Below are 21,085 nucleotides of genomic sequence, written 5' to 3'. Positions count from 1 at the left end.
TGAAGGCAGTGGTATTGACAGTCCAGACCTGGTGGTGGACATGGAGAGAGAGGCTGGATGAGCTGCAGGCTACAGCCAGGGCCCAGGGCCTTCTGTCAGGCTGACATGGCCTGGCTGGCTGCCTGCAGGGAGAAAGGTGAGCTAGGGGTAGAGTTAATGATGCTGCCAGAGAATGAGCTGGTCACTAAGTAAGGCACACTGGTTGATTGGAAGTGTGTGTCTGTGTGTTTGTCTCTGCCCGTAAGCAACTTTTGCGACATATGCAAATGTGTGTGTTCTTTACATGTCTTCGTCTGTGTGTGTGTGTGTGTGGGTGGGTGTGTGTCGGTATGGGGTATGTGTGTGTGTATTTATGTATGTATGTGTTTATTGTGTGCATATGGTGTGTTGGTATGCATGTGTTTAGCGTGTACGTGTGTGTGTGTGTGTGTACGTGTGTGTATGTGTGTGCGTGTGTGAGCAGATGCCCAGCAAAAGTGACATTTCGCTCTCAGCGAGAGGCTGAAGGAAAACCGGAGGTAGGAAAAGGAGTGTGTTTCCATGGCAACGGCGAGCCGGGTCGTCGCAAAGCCGTCGCCAGCCTGGTATGAGGCTGGCCCTCCGGTTATCTCTGAAGACGCGACCGGGGGGTGTGGGGGTGGGGGGGGTGGGAGGGTTGGAGAGGATAATTCACGGGGCTACGCACTCAGAATCCCAAACGCTCACGCCCCTCATTCATAATCTTATCACAGCGTCGCCTGCCACTCTGACGAGGAAGTCCAAATCAAGCCGTGCAACTTTCACAGCTTTATCTGTGCTGTGAGGTCACAGGGCCACACCCTGTCAACCTATCAGAAGGGAGAGCTGAGAGACTCAAAGGAAAGGATTCAACCCTTGCCAAGTGCCTAACTGGCCAAAGTGTCTTCTTTCATAAGTGTGACCTGCATCAAGTCAAGTCAGCTGCTGCACACACACACACACAACATACAGTACATACAATCACATGCACACACCACACACACATGTCATACGAAACACACAGGGGCAGACGCTGTCCCTGGCAGATAGCTGGTGTGTCTGAGCGTGTCCCGCATGTCTCCCCCCACAGATGAACACATGTCCAGGGTTTTAGGGCTGTCGGCCTGATAATAAGCAGTTTAGTTGCACCATCACCTCGCCTCACCATCGCTTAAGCTCCTTCTTCCTGCCTAATAGGCAAATCCTGCACAGTCAGGGTGAATCACATCACACACACACACACACGCAGACACACGCACAGGCAAACACATACAGCTGGTGTCGGTTAAAGGACTTACCCGGGGTCTTTTCGGCAGAATAGAGAACATTCTGGACTGACTTTACTTGTCAGCAACATGGCATCATCCTTCAGCGCAGAGCATTTGGCTCGGGTCCACCAGAGTGTAGACTTACAGTTCAGGGAGTGTGGTTTGCTGCCACGCTGTGTCCCTCACACTCCCCCCCTCGCTGTCAGAGCAGTGTGAGGAACACAGTCACACACACTGTGGTTTTGACTACAGGTGTGACGTAGATATTGTGCGCGGAGATCAGACACTAAGAGGAACCTAGTATACATACAGTCAATGATAAGGTTGATCAAGAATGAAGCAGTTGTTCGTAGAGGACCCAAAGGTTCGAGATTGTTGTCGACGATAGAAAGGGGTTCTGCTCTCCACATACATGGTACACACTGTTTACCCTGTAAATTGTCTTTTTTATCAAATGTGATGTGTGATCTCAACTCCCGCGTGAGGTGAGATGGGGGATCTTTCAGAAGGTCAGACTCACTGCTCAGCAGCAAACGCCACAGACATTTACCACACATGAAGAATGAATGTGTGAGCGCCAAGGATGCAGTCATAGCAATTACACGCTGTGTGTGTGTGTGTGTGTGTGTGTGTACTGGCTCCTCTAGTATTCACTCCACAGAGCTTAGCACTGCAGCAGTGCAGGTGAAGAATGATGTCATTTTAGCCTATTGATATCTTAACACTCCTAAGGGGGTCATCTGGGGTGAGCCAAAAGGGGGGTGGAATTGTCTGGCAACCCACTGTTACCAGGGGAGGTATCAATAGTTTGGAGGTTTTGCAGAATCAATCAGCGAGTCAATTTTCAGCTTGAGCGCTCGGCAGGCTTGGGCTGGAATCTTTGTGTTTGCTGTGGGGAAAGTTTTCGATAGAGCACCGTTGCTCTGCACTGGTTCCTCTGATTCCCAGCCCGTCTACTGCTTGTCTCTGTAACCCCCTCCTTGCAGACTGAGAGAGGCTCTATGGTTGGAGGGCAGAGACAGGGAGGCAGGGTGAGAAAGGGAAAGAGAGAGAGAGAAAAGAAGACAGAGGCAGAGAGAAAGGAAGAGGGATTGAGAGGAACACAGAGAGAAAGAGAGAGGGAGAGAGAGAGCAAAAGAGAGAGAGGAAGAAGGAGAGAGCAAGGAAGAGAGAGGCAGAAGGAACTTGTGAAGAAGAGAGGGTGGTGGATGTTGGAAGTCTGCATATTCGTCTCCAGTCACATGCTGCAGAGTCCCCCTGGTAACATCAGATCTGTGGTTGGACACACTGCAGTAGTGGAGATATCCCAGGGTGCACCAGGCCCCCTGCCCTCCATTGCTTGTCTCACCCCTGCTCTCTATCCCTTGATCTCCCACAGTACAGACACTCCCCAAGGTGTCTTATGTAAAATACACAGTGTATCTCTGTAAGTCTATATATCTATAAATACACTGTATATATACAGTATATATCTACAACCATATAGTCTATCTTTCTTTGGTGAAGTCAGCTTGAAATGAAATGTATAACTTTGACTACTGCTGAATTAGGAGAGGATGAGGTGAGATGACAGTATTGTTTTGCTCTTCACTGGGCATCTTTTCTCCAGTAACCTTTTCTCTCTCCTTCTCTGTGGCCTGCAGAGTCGGTGAGGAGCATCCCCGTGCCAGGCAGCATGAACGGGGAGTGGCGCCGTGCCCACCAGCCTCAGCGGACAGCAGCTGGCCTCCGCCATCCCCTCCCCCACGGCGGGGCAAGTCCTGGCGCAGCAAGTCCATGAACCTCAAGCACAGCGCCACCTCCTCCATGCTGACCAGCCCGGGGGCCCTCGCCCTCGCCCACCCCCCCCCGCCCTCCGCCTCCGACCGCCTCAGACCGCCCGTGTCCGAGGGGCCCAAGGCGGCGGGGGTCCGCCCTGGAGGCGGCGCCCCCCAGAGGTCCATGCTGGAGAAGTTTCGTCTGATCAACCCGCGCTCTGCCTCGCGGACGTCGGCCGTCGGTGGCGGAGATGTCACTCCAGGAAGAGGACGACCTCTCAGAGTACGGGGAGGAGGGGGCTGACCCCGACGGGACCCCCCGCCCCGGCGTTCTGTGGCAGTAACCCCGCCCCCAAACAGCCAGCCAATAAGACCCCTCCCTCCTATGGAGCGGCCAATAAAAACTCCGCTAAGGCCCCCTCGTCATCCAATAGCAATAAGTCCCTGTCCCAGCCCAAAGACAAGGAGGATAAGGGGCGTGGTAGCAAGGGAGGGTCCAAGGCCAGCACCCCGCCCAAGGAAGAGAGGGAAGCGCTGGTCGACCCAGCCAAGAAGACCTCCAAGATCGCCAGCCTCATCCCCAAGGGAGGGAAGCCTGTAGCGGGCAAGAAGGACAACGCCTTCCCCTCAGCCTCCAGTGGGATCCCCAAGCCTGGCCTCAAAGCTCCTTCCACCACAGGGAAGCCCCAGTCCCTTCCCCCAGACCCCAGCACAGGCCCAGACCCAGACCCCAGCCCCAACCCAGGCTCAAGCCCAGGCCCAAGCCCAGGCAGCCCCAGGTGGAGGTGGTGGTGGTCCAGGGAAGGGGGAGAAGGCCAAGCTGGCTAAGGGGAGCCAGGCCTACTACATGCAGCGCTCCATGGGGGGGTCTGGAGGGCCGGAGGACCAGCATGACATCGTCCACGAGCACGTCGGCCCTGTGGGGCTCCAGCGCGGGGATGATGGTGGGGGGCGGAGGGGGCGGGGCGCTGGCGGGGAACGGAGCGGTCCAGCTTCCCCAGCAGCAGCAGCACCACCCCAACACTGCCACCGTGGCGCCGTTCATGTACAGGTAAGAGTGTGTGTGTCGTGTGTCTTGTTGAGTTTGTCGGCGTGTTTGAGCGTACGTGCGTGTGGCCGTGTGTGTGTGCGCGCGCGTGCCACGGCTCTGTGTGTCTGGAGGATCTTTCCGGAACTGAACATCCTACTTATGTGCACCGCAGTCACTCAGTCTCGCCGGGAAAACGGCCGTTCTCAGATCAGTGTCCCAAGAGGCATATGATTAAAAGGAATGTTGGAATTACCATATGAGGATGACCTCAGGTGTTTGACATCTGCTAGTTGGCATCTCCTCTCCCCGGTCCTCCTCCTCCTCTCCCTGCCTCCGCAGCCTGCAGCTGGCGGCTGCACCTGAGGCTCTCTCTCCACCTCAACTGTCCATCAGATTCGGTCTGACGTGCGCTACACCGACTGTATGATGGAAGGCCTGTTGAGTCACTCGACACTTGCATCGGATATTCGAGACCGAAAGCTGTAAACTTTGGAACTAAAGTTTACATTTGTGGAACTCTGAAAAAGAGTGGGGTTAAAGGGAGACAAGAAATAGATGCTCTCGCTTGTGTGTAGGTTTGGTCTGGGTTTGTCCGGCCATTCTCTCTGCTGACTCTGTCAGCATCAGACAGTGGATAGTAGAAGTGAGCATCATTAAGTGTGTGTATATGTCAGAGGTCACACTCAGTGCCCGCTTCCCTTCATTAAGCCAACCAGACACAGAGCCTCTGCATATCTCCTTTGCTCCATCTCTCCATCTTCGCACCTCTCCTTTTCTCCCTCTCTTCATCGCTCCACCTCTTGGAACACCCGCCAGCATTCGGTCCAATGGCTCGTTAATCCCACAGCACCACACACACACACACACACTCGTGCACGCATACCCACGCGAGCACACACACATGCACCCACACACACACACAAACGTGCACACACGAACGCACACGTACCCCCTACACACGCACGCACACACACACACTCTCCCACCCACTGATCAGCTGGCCTTCCCACTGAGTACTTTACAATACCTCCCGTCTCCCAATCTCACCATCTTCTGTCCAAACAGGAGGAATGATTCACCACACCCGCTGTGTGCCCGGGCACTATTATTAGTGCCAGTGATGCAGAAGCCTCTGTGACAGGCCCAGACGATTCATGCCTCGTTCCAAACGGCTTTCCAGACCATTCCGTCTGCCGTCTCCACGGAGGCGGCTAACGTGTGGTTGTGTCATATCAAAAGAAAAGAAACTGTCTGTGCGTGTGTGTGTATGTTTGAATGTGAGTATTTGCATGTGTGTGGGTGCGTGCTTGTGTCAGTGTGTGTGTGTGTGTGTGTGTGTGTGTGTGTGCAAATGTGACGTGTGTGTTTGGTGGGTGGGGAGATTGGCACCAGACGCCTTTTGCTGTCAGGCGCAATCTTCTTTCAGCAAAGCCAAACAAAGAGAGACAAAGATATTTGGCAGGCATTATCTTCCAAAATGTGGATACCTTTAACAATATCTAATCCTCCTCACAGTAACTCTCTCTATCTCCCTCCTTATTTCTCTCCTTCTCCCTCTCTCTCTCCTCCCAAAGGGCACCATCAGGCACACAATGCACTCTGTTCAAGCATTAACATTAGTCCTCACACCATGGTTACACACTCAGTTAGACTTTCACTCGTCGATGGTTGTGCTTTTGTAAATCAGCTCTTCATGAAACCCAGAATACACAATCAGATTACAGAACACGCTTGGGACTTTGTTCTTTTATTCTTTCCATGCTTGATTTTATGTAAGGCTATCATATACAGTCGTCCAATTGTGCTATTTAACCAACGTGAATTATGTGTCTACAAACACATAAAAACGGTGGGGCATTTCATCTCAGTGAACAAGCGTCTGGATGGCTACAGCTCCTTTCCTCTCTTCCACACTCTTTTTCCTCCGACTTTTCTCTTGTTCTTCCATTCCTAACCATGTCTATGGTCCCTCCATCCTTCCCCACTTTATATTATCCTTCCCAGCTTCCTCGCTTCGTCCTCCCTCTTCCCTCCAGCCATGTCTGCCCCTGCTGACCTGTCTGACATGGGAGGGGCTGTCCGCAGCTTGCCATTTAGGGAGAAGCCCCCCACAGCGTAGCAATTTGCCATCATTTCAGGGCCAATTAGGCACCCTTCCCTTTCCCATCTCGTCTTTCCTTTTGCGCTCCTTCTTTCTCACTATCTCTCTCTCTTTCTCTTTTTCTCTCTCTTCTTTTCAGCTTTCTCTGCTAGCACAGGGCCCCGTTTAGATGTGAGTAGACTCAACCAAGTCAGGACCGAGACAGAGGCAGAGGCCAAGGCAGAGGCCGAGGCCGAGGCAGACGCCGAGGCAGCAGAAGTTAGCGATACGTTGTTTACAGTGTCCCAACTATCAAAAGCTGCAGATGCCGTCGAGATCATGTGTAGCTAAGTCTGGCCATTCACACTTTTCACCGGCTTTTCAAAGTTTAATCTTTAGTTATAGTTCCCTGCAATTCAATACAGTCATCATCAGTTCCAGCTTTGAATGTTCCTCCCTTCAAGTGCCTGCAGATTTATATCGCCTGTGTCATATAACACTGCTTATCTGCTCCTCAATCTGCTCCCGTATTTTTGGCACCTGTCAAACTTCCACTAGTCAAATTGCTCTTCTGGTATGTCTCTGCTGCATGGGGCTCTGTGGAACTGGAACTAGTTTGGGGGGAAACCACGTTTCACACTGTTGCAGCCATGAGCTGATGCTGTTTCCTCTCTGCCGGCTGGAGCAGGGTTTATCTCTGACAGTGCAGGTGGCCCGGGAAGGCTTTCTACTGTGTGTGTGGGTGTGTGTACGCGTGCGTATACGTGTGTGTGTGTGTGTGTGTACATGTGTGTGCACGATTGGGTGCATTCGTGCATGTGTGTGGAATGGTGTGTGTGTGTGTGTAGGAGTTATCTAGCAGCGGTCAGGAAGGCTGGCTGTGTCTCTTCCGTCGCTCATCAGGGTGAGGAGACAAACAGAGCAGAGGTCTGATATGGGAGGAGGTCATAGCAGCCAAGGATGGCAGGAGAGAAGAGGTAGAGAGGGAGGGAGGGACTGGGTTCCATGTTCTCAAACACTCAAACATGGAGAACAGCCCCGATCATGCATTACACTCTTAGACATGCTTATCAACATTCGTCTTTCCACACGCATATGAAGCGGACCAGTCATGAGCCACGCGCACGGACTCACACACACAACGTTATTTCACAGTTGGATTATAGGATATACAGCAAGAGAGTGTTTCATAAGGTGAAGCATGTAGAAAATGAAATTGCGACTGGCACATACACACACACACACACAAAATCACACACTTCATCCAAGGTATTCCCCCGAGGCGACTATTGTATATGTGAACACATATTACATACAACACTAATATTGTCTCCCATCAGTAACCATGGTTTCTGCCCCCACCCCCAGGACGTACTCGGAGAACGACTGCACCACCGTGGCCCCCTCCGACACCTGCCTCAGCCCCACCAAGGGAGACCTGGTCTACGGCAAGACAGCCAAGCAATGCCTGGAGGAGATCTCAGGTATGTGCAGTTACACACAGCTACGTTTGGATTTGGTATACTGTAAGTGTGTGTATGTATGTGTATGTGTGTGTGTGTGTGTGTGGGCATGTGTGTATGTTAATGCACATTAGTGAGTGTTTGTGTGTGTGAGCATGCTCGTGTGCAAGTATGCGTTCGTGCCAGTGTGTGTGTGAGTGAGTGTGTGTGCATGTCTTTGTGTGCGTTCGTGCCAGTGTGTCTGTGTGCGTGTGTGTGCATGTCTTTGTGTGCCAGTGTGTGTGTGTGTGTGTGTGTGCGCGTGTCTTTGTGTGCGTGTGTGCCAACAAGCGTGTGTGTGTGTGCGTGTGTGCCAACAAGCGTGTGTGTGTGTGTGTGAGGTCAAGGGAGGTCCGTGGATCCCTGTCTCACATGGCGGAGGGAAAAGGTCAACAATGACAGGTGAACACGATCCAGCATCTGCGGCCCTTTGGTTTATGCGTGCGCCCGTTGGTCGCTATTGGTTACTCTCCCTTCCCGGCGTCTTGCGCTAGCCTTGTGGTCTTGTGACGACTCATCATTATAGACAGTTGCTAGGGGCAGCCGGAGATGAGGATGCTGGAATCCGGGTGGCAGCCTTCAGCATTGATCTGCTCACTGCCCCAGGATTTCAACATAAGGACCTTCCTTTGGATTGGGAAATGTGGTGCTCTTTGATGTTTCAGCTAAACAATGACAAAAGTGACATTGCAGAAGACAGGAAGTGATATCATGAAAGGTGCTTGGTGGAGGGAAATGTCACATAGAGCTGCCTTATGTATATACTTCTGCTCTTTGATTGAAAGAGGCCAATGCACAACTATACCAAAAATATGTAAAAAATAAAAAATAAAAAAACGTAAAAATGTTCAAACGTTCCGTAACAAAGAGAATACACTTGGGCTTATTTTGTACATCAAATGTATGCCTTTGCAAAGCCACAACCAAAGAAAAACATTTTAGGAATGTCTTCATTTTACTGCCCTAAACCTGTAATTTCTGTCCACTGTGGTGGCGACATGATTTAAACATCAACTTCTATCATCAGTTCAATTTTGACGGAGGTGTGAGGTCTCTGCTTAAAAAGTCACACCTGCTCTCCTATATTTTCAGAATTACAGCTTTGATTGTATGTACGTTGTATATAGTATGTAGTAACAGCTGGTTTCTTAGAAGAAAAATGTCAGCCTATCCTGTGTTGGTTTTTGACTTGCTGTTGTTCTTGAACTGCCCTTGTCAGGAATGTGCTTGTGGTAGCTTCTGTGGTATGAGAGGTCCTTCAGAGGAAAACTGTGGTCAATCTCTTTCTAAAAGTCCAGTGGCACTAAGCTGTAGGAAACAGTAGCCAGACATGTTGTTTCCTACTGCTATAAACCTTGACTCACACACTGAGCAACCGATTCACCTGTTCCAGGGCGTGTAACCCCCTGCTAATACCATCTCTGTCAATATCAGTTGAAGTCACCTTGATTATGGTTGCTGTTGGCAACAGCTCCCTAAAGCTAGCTTAGCCTTAGCTTGTTTACCAAGGCGACAGCTATTTAAATGGAGAAAGGCTATAGCTGTGAGGCGATTTAACACTAGAATTACTGTTGAATCTGTTGACAGACTGCAGTCTTGTTTATGAGAGCCCTTAGTCTTTACTCATTAACCTAGCTCTTAATTAGCATAGGCAGTGGAGCAGCGCGGCTTGCTAGCTGAAGCTACAACTCAGGTGTGCTGTCCAAACAACTCTCTGTCAGTGGGTTTAATATAAGACGGAGAGAAAAGAAAACTGGAGAGAAAGAGAGAGACGTTTTCTGTTTGTGATTTGTCTTCTGGTTAACCCATGCGCACAAACTCTCACACACATACACAAAACCACACACACACATCCCGGATAGATGCCGGGGACAAAGCCATATATTCATTGTGAAAATGTGTATATTTAAGGTAGATGTGAGAGACAGGGAGGGAGGGAGGGAGAGAAAACAAGGGAAGGACAGAAAGGGAGGGAGCTGAAGAAAAACGCCACAGAGAGAGCACAGAGAATGAGGAAAGAATAGAGAGGGAGGGAGGTTGGAACTGCCGTCTGAATGCTGAAATGAACAGGAGGACCTAAAGCTGTGAGAGAGAGAGAGAGAGAGAGAGAGAGAGAGAGAGAGAGAGAGAGAGAGAGAGAGAGAGAGAGAGAGAGAGAGAGAGAGAGAGAGAGAGGCAGGCAAGTCGCTCCGGCGAGGTTGTAATTAACAGAAGTCAGAGTGTGGGCAAGACGAGAGGGAGAGACCCTCCTGCTCTTGACAGTGAACAGAAGAGGGAGTGACCGAGAGACACGGAGGAGAGCGCGGCAGAGGAGAGCGCGGCGGAGGAGAGCGAAGGAGAGCGAGAGCATGTGAGAGTAAGAGAGAGAGAGAGAGAGAGATGTAACGGTGCGTTCATCCACACCCCTCTCTGCCTCTCGCTGTGAGGTATAAAAAAAGGGAAAGACAGAAGAGAGAGAAGAGAAGAGGACCGGAAAAGAAAAGGAGTGCCTCTGTACACCGTTTCTGTGTGTGTGTGTGTGTTTGGACACTGGTCATTCGCTGGAAGACCGGGAAAATGCGCCTGCCAGACGATGGCTTTGGACTGTGCTGTGTGTGAGGGGGAGTTTCTCATTCAGTCAGTTGTGGTATGCTCTCCTCCATCCCTCCGTCCCTCTCTCCTTCCGGATGAGCCCTGGACCCCGGGTGGGAGTCGGAAACGGGGCCACCTGAGCCTGGTCGCCAGCTAGAGCGTGGCGCCTTCGCCAGACCCACCTACTCTCACCAGCCGGCGCTGCCAGGATGTGAGCAGGGGAATCGACAAACAGGTGTTCTAGCACACACCCACGGACAGCCAGAGAGAACGAGAGAGAGAGAGAGAGAGAGAGAGAGAGGGAGAGAGGGAGTCAGTGAGCGAAAGAGAGGACAGAACGAAGAGGAGCGATGAAGAGAGGAGCAGAGTTCTCCGTGTTCCAGGGCGGCAGCCCCCCTCGCCGCCCCCCGCAGCCCCTCCCCGACAACCTCAACCTCCGCAAGCAGCGCTCCCTCAACAACCTCACCCTGTTTGGCGAGGGCGAGCAGCGGGTGTACGTCATGGAGCTGGGCGAGCCGGCGCCACGCCGCCCCGTGTCCTCCCTGTCCTCGTCCCCCGCCCGCGGGGGCAGCCCCAGGAAGGAGCCCCCCAGAGACCCGGGGGCGAGGGGCACCCGGGCGCGCTCCCTCTCCCTCACCCTCACCAAGATGCTCTCCCAGTCCGAGCACTCCCTCATTCCCGTCCCCCGGAGGTGCACGGCGGGTGGGCGGGGCGTCGCTCGGCGCCCAGCCCAGGGCAGAGGCTCCCCCGCGCGGGCAGGAGAGGAGGACGAGGGGGGAGGCGACGGACGAGGAGAGCAGCAGCGGGCGTTCGGATGAGGAGGCGGCGGCGGGGCGAGGCTCCGGGGGAGGAGACGGGGGGCGCCGGGGGCGCAGGGAGACGGACGGGGGGTACTGGGCGGAGGAGGAGGAGGCAGAGGGGGGGGGCTCGCGAGGGCACTGCTCAGCTGGATAAGGAGGTGATCCTCACCATGCTGGGAGACCTGGAGCAGGTGCTGCACACACAGCCATGCCGTAAGTCCCGACATGCACACGCATGACCGAGATCCCACACGCAAGCACCTCGAGTCCTCTTCACCCGTGGTTTCAGAGTGGAGTGTATCTGTGTGTGTTGGGATGTGTGTGTACGCTGCTGGTGTAGCACCCAGACTGCTGCATGTGTCTGAATGATCTCATTCACACTGCTAGTGAAAGCCAGTGTTAGCAATTACTGTGCAGAGAGAAAAGGAGACTAACTTTACAGCTGACAAATACAGATCTGGGGACAATATAAAGTGTGGTGAAGGAAATGTATCGTCGTGACCTGTGAGACCGTAGCAAAAAAGAACAACCAAGCACCTTTTTCACCTGTTCTCTTGAGAGGGAGGACTAAATGTCTCCCTGCATTCTCTCTCTCTCTTTCTCTCTCTCTCTCTCTCTCTCTCTCTCTCTCTCTCTCTCTCTCTCTCTCTCTCTCTCTCTCTCTCTCTCTCTCTCTGCTGCCTGTGAATAGCAGAGTGTGACTCTGATCAGTAGCTTCATATTCCCTCCCTCTGTGTGTGTGTGTGTGTGTGTGTGTGCGTGTGCGTGTGTGTGATCTAGTCTGCTAGTTACAACAGCTCCTGAAGCGCTTCGCTTCACTTAGACGAAGCCTCCATTAAAAGAGTTCAGCTGCTCCTGGACTGTAGCCTTGGGGAGCGTTTCACAGCTTCTTCAGTGCCGTCTCTATCTCCTCGCTGTGGAGAATGCAGCGACTTGTTGGTAAAAAATCACCTCTAGCTTTCCCCCGTAATGGTGTGTGTGTGTGTGTGTGTTTCTGCAGTGCTGTCACAGTAAGCTGCAGAGGAAAGGCGGTGAGTGAGAAGCGTTTTGCACACTCAAACGCTGGACTCTGTGTGTGGCAAAAATGGGGTATAATGATTTGTGGCTCAAGGCAGACATGTTGACAGGTTTCTGTGTGTGAGCGAGGATGGCTATTTCCCCCCTGAGTGTTTTGGGAGGTTGTGTGTGTGTGTGTATGTGCTGAAAGGTAGGGGTGTTGAGAGCCAGTGAACATGCATTATGTACAGTGATACAAGGCAGAGGGGACTTAGGACTGTGGTGTGTGTGTGTGTGTTTGTGTGTGTGTGTGTGGTTGTTAGAGCATCAACCTGTGGCTTGCAGCAGCAGTGTTGCTTTGCAGAGCGACCGTTCCTCAGCCACTCCAATTACCGGTACTATGGATCTGTCTCCTCCCCGCTCTCTCTCCCACTCTTTCTCTATCTCTCTCCCTTTAATATCTGCATCCCTCCCTCCCTCACTTCTCTTTTTCGGTCTCTCTTTCATTTCTATTTCTTTCTTTCTCTCTCTCTGACTTGATTGTTGAAGTGGTGCTTCCAGCACCACTTCCACTCGTTTTTCAATCAGTCTAGAATGTTTGTCTGTCGAAGTTCTTAAGGCTTTTCTGAAAAATTTGCGAGTTAATTGTATGCTAATGTCACGAAAATCAATCAATCCTGCAGCATTTAAAAAAGTAAAGCCTTTGCTTTGACTAAGATTAACAGAGGTTGTGTAGGAAAGGAGAGAAGAGGAGTGCTGATGAGAGGAGGGAAAGAGGGGTGTTTGGCATCTGGGACCTGTCCTTATGCAACCAAACTGCACAGTGATCCCTATCTCTCTCTCTCTGTCTTGTTGTGGCCAGTCTTTCTCAAGTGCTTCTGTGTTTCTTTTAGTCCAGCACTTGAGACAGCAGCTCATTGATTGGTCCCTTCGTCCTCATCAGCAGCGAACAAACACACGCACACAATAGATACACACACATGCATCCACTCACACACACTAGTTCCTGGTTCCTCCTCCGATCGTAGCAGGCTCTCTGAAGGTCTGATAGGAACAGGAAGTCAAATGCTGTGTAAATGTAGCATCAGATCAGACAGTCGCTGAGGTCCTGAGCCAAAAGTCTGAAACTCTAGTATGTGTGTGTGTGTGTGTGTGTGTGTTTGTTGACCAACTGCTAATATGAGAACATCCAGAAGATGCAGCCCTGACAGACTGTCACTGTCTAATATTGTAATACCCACCAGGGCACTTCAAAACCACTGCAAAATCCCGTTGCACTATAATGCATTCATTTAATTTAGCAGACCCTTTTATCCAATATGTATTTGATGTTTACTCAGGACTGTCTAATTCAAGAGCATTGCGACATTAGACCTTGTTGTAGTGAAAACGAGCTGAATTATGGAAGACGACCCAACTATAAAGAATGAAATACGCATTCAGCGTGACTGCAGCAACAGAAAGCGAAAGAGACGAGTGTGAGAGCTCCTTGCGCCAGTCCTACCTGCCATGCTGTGGCTATCCTCTCGTTAGGGGTTGTGCATGAGCCCTGTTAGCCCACCACAATGCTCTGAAGAGACGGTTTCCTTTGTAAGTGCCTTAAAACTGGAAACTGTCACGACTAGAATCCATTGCGTGTCTAGCACCACTCATCCCAATTATCAGCCAATGGGGTCCTCTGACACAAGCTATGATGGCTGAGGAGCAGCAAGGTTTAATTGGATGAGACAAGCGGATATGAGGGTCCATGTCCTAAGCCTGCGCCGCTGACATGCCCCCCCCACCCCTTTCTTTTTAGCATTTCTGAGTTAGGCCTCCCAGATTGCTGTATTACACTGTAAAGCTAAACACTTAGATGCTATTGAGTTTCTAACAGTACTTCAGACATGCTTGCAACTGTACAACACACATCATGTGGTTTGAGAGCTGGGTTAGGGTTAGGAACCGAAGCAAACATTGAAGGATACGTGACAGAGTTTGCTGTTCCAGCAGAATGCTGTGGCGGCGCACAGAAGGAGGAGGCTGTGGGTTTTCTCCAAACGTCTTGGAAAATGGCAAGATGGCAAAAAGAAAAACAGTTTTCCTCCGAGAATGGCAGAATGTCTCTTGCTTCCCTCAGCACGTTTGGCTAGACAGTCCCAAACTGACAGTGTGCTCGCTTCCGTCAACACGGCGTCCTGGGAAGCGTAGCCTTGCTGTCTGTCATCGCGTTTTAGTGTGATTGTGGGACAGGAGATATGGAGCAGCAGTGATAGCAGACTGTCTGAGACGCCCTGGTCTCTCTGAACGTTCTCTCTGTCTGGCTCCATCACAGGGGAGGATCCTGAGGCCAGACGCATGCGGACGGTGAAGAACATCGCTGACCTGCGACAGAACCTGGAAGAGACCATGTCCAGTCTACGGGGGACGCAGATCAGCCACAGGTGAGCTTTGGGGGTTTGGGGAGTCCATTAAAGACCGGGGGGGGGGGGGGGGGGGGGGGGGGTAGATAACACTAACAACTTGAATAGGTCCTAGGTCATGTATTCTGTAGGTGACTGTAGTTGAATTCCGTTTTAGTGTTTTTCCCCCAAATAATAATAATTATAATATATTAAGATTGTTTGGTCTGTTCCCCTACAAGGATTTCATTTCCTTTATAGGTCACATTTTGGGGGGATTAATGATGTCCTTCGGGAGTCTATTTCAAGACTTAAAATTTTTCATTTTCAAATCAGCCTCATGTTGCAGTGAAATGTGCCATCTCCCTGGAAATATCCTAGATGCTTCTAGCTAAGTGTACTTCACTGTCGCACCGCCACTAATTTAAAGGCATGCCATGCAGGATGACAGAAAACCAAATCCTGTAACACCGAAGGCCTGTCTCCACTGTGAACCATGGCCGTTATAAAGAACATAGGGGACATACAGCCATGCAGCCAGAATGATGATATTGCTCTATGTCACTACCTCAGGCTCCTCTCCCAGTCTATTATTCAGCAATTTTTGCTCCATTTCCTGAGAGACGGTGGTGTCTTTCTGGGCCGGCGGTGTGACAGGGGTGAGAGATGGCTCTGGGTTCTTCCCCCTGCCGCCTCCTCTGTTCCACCAGGTCGGGAGGGCGATCGATAGAGAACCTTACTTGCATTGAGTACTAGAGCCTCACAGGATTGCTTAGGTCCCCGCCTCCCCTCCACCACATATGATTCCAGAGAGAGGCCAGGGACGAACCGTTCACTACTTAGCTGGTGGTGAATGGATCATCCATCCTAATGGCGAGCTTACAGGACAGACATGACTAGTGTTTATCATGTGGGGAAGAGGCTCAGAGCACAGGACAGGCATACCAATGGAGCACAGAGCTAGAGATTGGCCAGGCCATTAAAGCTTCTTCACAGATAGTAATAGGCGTGAGGAGGTAAATGTGGTGTGAAGGTTCCCCCACAATCTCGTTGTAATTAAATATTGTTATGGAAGACTATCTTCCGCTCCGTACATGCCTGCAATACCATATGAGGGGTCTGTCTGTTGTGAAGGTTTATTTTGACTCAGAGCACACTCGCATTGTCTTGGCAACTGGTGTTAGAGATAAGGGACAATGTCATTACTCATCGACCGATGGGATGTCAGGAATATTTAAGCCATATATGTAAGAGGACTTCCTAGACTCTGTCTTGGTTACAGTCAGTGGCTGGATAGGATGTAATAGCATTAGAGATGCATTGGGCGTCATACAGTATATAGCCCTAGAATTGTAACAGACACACACATGCTCTCTCTCCATCACACACAGCCACACAAACACTATAAGACGCACACACGGTCACAAACACACACACTCAGGCATACTCACACAAACGAGCCACAACAATTCAGCTGCCACAGATGATCCTCATCGATCAGAGTCTGGGTTTGATTCCCCCCATCACATCCAGACAGGGGGGGGGGGGGGAGAGGATATAGTATTGATTGACATTTTCAAGAAATGGAAAAGAAAAACATCCTTCACACGCTGCAATCTTTAAAGGTACCTCAGAAAAACAAATAAGGGAGGAACATTTCTCTCTCTCCATCTGTTTCTCTATCTCCCTCTCTCCCTCTGTCTCTGTTTCTCTCTTTCGCCAAAGTCCCCCTTTTCCCTCATTCTATTTCATTCCGCGGGGTTTGAAGCACCTGTTGGCATTTCAAACATAATAGCTTTCCGCCGGTCGCGGTTGTTTATTTGTGTGTTTACACTTTGCTGTATAGGAGGGAATTCAATTATTCATAACGCTACGGACGGGTTATCTGCAGGACCGATCCGGGGTGTGTGAGACATGTGATTCGTCACAGGGCCGTACGCAGACCCCTATGTGTCTAAACTCATTACCTTCGCACCATCTGCAGGAGAAGCCAATGCATCAGTAACACCTGCCGGTCGCTAACCACAGAAACGGCTTTGCCTTATCTCGCCTGTGCCTGTCTGACAGCCCTCCAGACATGCAAAGCAGCAGGGTGAAGTGTTCAGATCTATCTGGAAGGGGGGCTTTTAGAATACCAGTCTGCTGTTTTGGTTAAACTATCATTCCAGTTGCTTGCTACAGCACTCTCGAGGTCAGCATTGAGAAAACGGAACTCGGAGAAAGGGTTCAACGCCGACACTCACTCACACACATGCACAGGCTCGCACACACACACACACACACACACATACACACGCACACACATCAAGGTTGTCTTTTTCCTTCCTCCTTCATGTTCTGCTTTCTCTCATCCTGATTATTGATTGGTGCTTTTGCACAGGAAGAGGAGCAGAGCCCCACTGTGGGTGCCCAGGATGAAGGAGTCTCACACACTTCCACTCACCTTCCCTGTGGAAGCAGGTTGCCAGGAGACAGGATGTGGTGTGTGTGTGTGTGTACGTGCCCGGAGTGCCTATGTGTGAGATGGTGTGCGTGTACGACAGAGAGAATGAGAGAGATAGGGCGAGTGGGTGGGGGAATAAAGAGAGAGAGAGAGAGAGAAATAAAGGGATGGAGGGAGTGATGGCTCCAGCAGGCTCGTCAACAGATATGTGGACTGACTGACATCAGAGGAACAGATTAGAGGATCTCTCATCACTCCAGGAAGTGCCACAGAGGACTGTAGGACCAGCCAGGGATCGAAGCTGAGGCTGTCAGGGGATTGGCTTTTAATCTGGTGATCAGCTGATCCGTTTCTCACTAGTCTTTTCATTTGGTCATTCATTCATTTCATTTCAATCTTCCTTGGTCCTCAAGGAACATTTCCGTCAGAAAGGTCCTGAAAGTTAGCTGGTGTCTTGGGTAACAGTACCTAAACCTGCCACCAGAGGCAGTGGTGAGTGTATAAGCTGTCTCCCACACCCCTGCCAGTACACAGCGCTGGCACAGGAATAATCACACACACACACATCTATTCACTGGCACAATACAACATGGAAGCTTACAGACCCCACAGCTGATACCCGATGAGCAACCTGGTAACCTGAGCTGAATCCAAACCTGGCAACCACAATACGTAGGAGTGGGGCTGGCCAGGTAAAATAACCCAAATTGAAAGCAACTTAACCAAATCCACCACGAGTCCTCAGCATTGCTCAATGCAAATAATCACCCATTGTCAATATTGACAACCATAACCACCATCCACAGACACACATTGTGTGCCAAACCCACCCACTTCCAAACCCCCCTTTGGGGTGAGCTGGTGGGGAGGATATGCCTAGAATACATTATCCAGTCACCTGAACAGTTGTTCTTTAATGCTGCTGAGTCAGTAATGCTCTCTCTCTCTATCTCTCTCTCTCTCTCTCTCTCTCCTCTCTCTCTCTCTCTCTCTCTCTCTCTCTCTCTCTCTCTCTCTCTCTCTCTCTCTCTCTCTCTCTCTCTCTCTCTCTCTCTCTCTACTGTACCTCAGCTTCCTCTACTGTACTCAGCTTCCTCCGACAGTCATTCCAGTATTTGTCGCAAGTTATCAAAATTAACACTTTTTGCTGTGTCCCCTGTCAACATCCAGTGTGTACTAATGAACTGGGCTGGTCACAGAGCAATCATGTATACACACCAGTGTTATTAATCAAACTAAATTGCCTCCACCTGAATTCTATAGTACTGTTTAATAAATGCCAAAGGCCAAAACAGTCTCTGTTTGAATGCGATGGAATTTAATGATGAAAATATAGACTTGAGACCATCAGTGTATCGGGTGTTGTAACGGCTGCAGTGTGTCTTTATTTCCACTAGAGGGAACTCATGCCGGGTCTGCAGCTTGGGTGTGACCATGTGTGTGTGACTGTGTGTGTGACCATGTGGGATCTGGTGTGTGTCAGACTGTCCATGTGTGTGTGTGGTCAGACAGGCACTTACAGTCAACTCTTTTTTTTCCGCCTGTTCTCTCTCTCTCTCTCTCTCTCCTCTCTCCTCTCTCTCTCTCTCTCTCTCTCTCTCTCTCTCTCTCTCTCTCTATCTCTCTCTCTCTCTCTCTTCTTCCACACATACACACACTCACTCACATGGGCCATCCAGATCGACCATGTGTTCCACGGCGAGGTCTCGTCTGATGTCCACTTCATTCCAAGTAGCCCACTCCACTGTAGAAGAAGCACTTTAAGAAGGTCACACTGTAGGAGAGTAGTCGCGCGCACACACACCACCACGCACACACACGCACACACACGCACACACGCTCATGCCATCCATAGTGGGTCCAAAGATTAGACACAATCCAAAGAGAGTGGCATCCATTTTCTGGAGTCATCTCTGTTGTGCCAATATCAGCCAATCTTTCAGCATGAGCACTTCAATCCTTCATACAACAGTGCACATGGTGTTCCGGTCTGTTTGGTCCCTGTGGGTTTACTGCACCATTTGACGTGTTCTCGAAGACTTGTCTCTCTACTGTCACCTTGCTGGAGCTGTGGTAGGTGCTACCTGGCACAGGGATGAAGTATTGACTATCCTGCTCAAATCTTCCCTTGTGGCAGTGCGGGGAGGTGAGCTGTCCCAAAACTGTACTAATCTCTCTCTCTCTCTCTCTCTCTCTCTCTCTCTCTCTCTCTCTCTCTCTCTCTCTCTCTCTCTCTCTCTCTCTCTCTCTCTCTCTCTCCTCTCTCTCTCTCTCTCTCTCTCTCTCTCTCTCTCTCTCTCTCTCTCTCTCCCTTGCTCTATCTTGCTCCATCTATATCTCTCTACCTGTCTCTCTCAGCACCCTGGAGACAACGTTCGACACCACGGTGACCACCGAGGTCAATGGGCGTGGCCTCCCCGCCCTCGCCAGCCGCTCGTCACCCATGGCGTGGCGCCTCGGCCAGTCCTCCAGCCCCCGCCTACAGGCGGGCGACGCCCCCTCGATGCCCAGCAGCTACGCCGCGCCCCGGCGACCAACGCTAGCGGCGCCAGCGGGCGCTACGGCCACCCTGAACCCTCCAGGTTTGTCTACAACGCCCTCTGCGGCGGTCGGCGGCCGGAGCCTGGGGAGCGGAGCCAGGGGAGAAGGGAGGCGGGCCGGAGGGCGGGATGGAGATGGAGGTGGCAGGGTACATGAGCGATGAGACCTCCTCGGAAAGAAGCTCAGGACGGATGACATCACTAGCGGGTAAATTTGTGTTAGGGACACACACACCTCGCACACGCATTCACACACACACAGACATCATATTTTGTATACTTTAGTCCTTCGAAAAGGGCTCATTTATAGTCTGTAAAATCACTCCTGTTATGCAATGCAATTAGTTTGCAATGTTAGTTTGCCAAAAAGAAACTGTTTTTAATAGCTAAATGCTTTAGAACGTTGATCTTTGCTTTATGTAGATTGACTCACTCAAAAAGCAAGTTTGCTACATATTTCATGATCAAATCTGTGATATTTTCAAGACCTTGTCAGCCATTCCACATCAATACTCACAGACAGGGACGGATGACTGTAATCACTGTGCATTTCACAAACCTACAGAAGGAGCTTTCTGTGTGTTGGCATAAACCTCCACTGTGTTCAAGGACTGACACCTTCCTGAATGAAAACGAATCATCTGTGAACCCATGTCATACATCACTTCTTTCTGTGTGTCGGTTGTTGACCTTGCTCAGTTGAACTCAGATATATGTTTGCCTGCCTTGCGTGCATGGATAACTGCACTCAACTACTCGCAGATGTATTCAAAACTACACACACACACACACACACACCCATCCATTTTATTCATTTAGAAGACACTTATCCAAAACGACAAACAAATCATGTTGAATGTGCCGCAGAAGTACACGACCACGACCACAAACACTCTCACTTCTCCACCCTGACACAGTCACAACACCTGTCACCCAACAACACCTTTCACCCAACAACAATCACCCAACAACACCTTTCACCCAACAAATAGTACTGTAATTCATTACATTACAATTAGCAGATGCTCTTATCCAGAGCGACTAACAGTAAGTACAGGGACATTCTCCCCGAGGCAAGTAGGGTGAAGTGCCTTGCCCTAGGACACAACGTCATTTCGCACGGCTGGGAATCGAACCAACAACCTTCTGATTAATAGCCCGACTCCCTAACCACTCAGCCATTTGACCCCCCTCTCTGTATATACATATCCCTCTCTGTATATACACTATACATTTAACTCTCACACACACACACACACACTCTCACATCTTTCCCAGCTGAAGTATCATGTTCTTGTGTGCAGGTACCTCACAGACGGAGGCCTCCATCTCTACTCCAGGAACGCAGGCCGTGCCTCTGACCTCACCTCGTCCAGAGAGCTCCCCCAGAGGGGCGTGAAGGAGGTGCATGGGGATGCAGACAGGTACAGGTGCTGGGGGCGGCTAGCCTCATCTCAATACCATTGATTTTATTCAACTTTTTTTAACCAGGAAGGGCTAATTGAGATAAATAGGTTTTTAGAATGGTAAATTAGGGCAAGTAGTGTTCTGGGCACAGCATACACGTACTGTTCTCTAATTCAGCTCTTTCTTCCAATTAATTGTCTATTGTCTGTACTGCACAAACCAACTCACTGATAACAGGAGGTCTATACTGCCAACAGGTGTTTGAGTATACAATATTATACTCAAACATAGTATACTTACCATTTATAAGTAC

At 50.5% G+C, this 21,085-nt stretch overlaps 1 protein-coding gene across 1 annotated transcript in view; it reads left to right on the top strand.

Annotated features, from left to right (window-relative positions):
* The window catches only part of nav3 (neuron navigator 3), a 127,768-nt gene that overhangs the window by 64,452 nt on the left and 42,231 nt on the right, over window positions 1-21,085 (top strand). Inside the window, 13 exon segments of the mRNA XM_067254993.1 lie at window positions 2,953-3,016; window positions 3,018-3,257; window positions 3,259-3,318; window positions 3,320-3,731; window positions 3,823-3,884; window positions 3,886-4,073; window positions 7,501-7,616; window positions 14,316-14,424; window positions 19,184-19,355; window positions 19,358-19,418; window positions 19,421-19,525; window positions 19,528-19,573; window positions 20,670-20,789. Coding sequence (XP_067111094.1) covers window positions 2,953-3,016; window positions 3,018-3,257; window positions 3,259-3,318; window positions 3,320-3,731; window positions 3,823-3,884; window positions 3,886-4,073; window positions 7,501-7,616; window positions 14,316-14,424; window positions 19,184-19,355; window positions 19,358-19,418; window positions 19,421-19,525; window positions 19,528-19,573; window positions 20,670-20,789 — 1,755 coding nt within the window.

This window comes from Osmerus mordax, chromosome 17, assembly GCF_038355195.1.
Source record: "Osmerus mordax isolate fOsmMor3 chromosome 17, fOsmMor3.pri, whole genome shotgun sequence".
In the NCBI taxonomy this organism is placed as follows: Eukaryota; Metazoa; Chordata; class Actinopteri; order Osmeriformes; family Osmeridae; genus Osmerus; species Osmerus mordax.
This window is presented reverse-complemented; position numbering and strand designations above follow the sequence as displayed.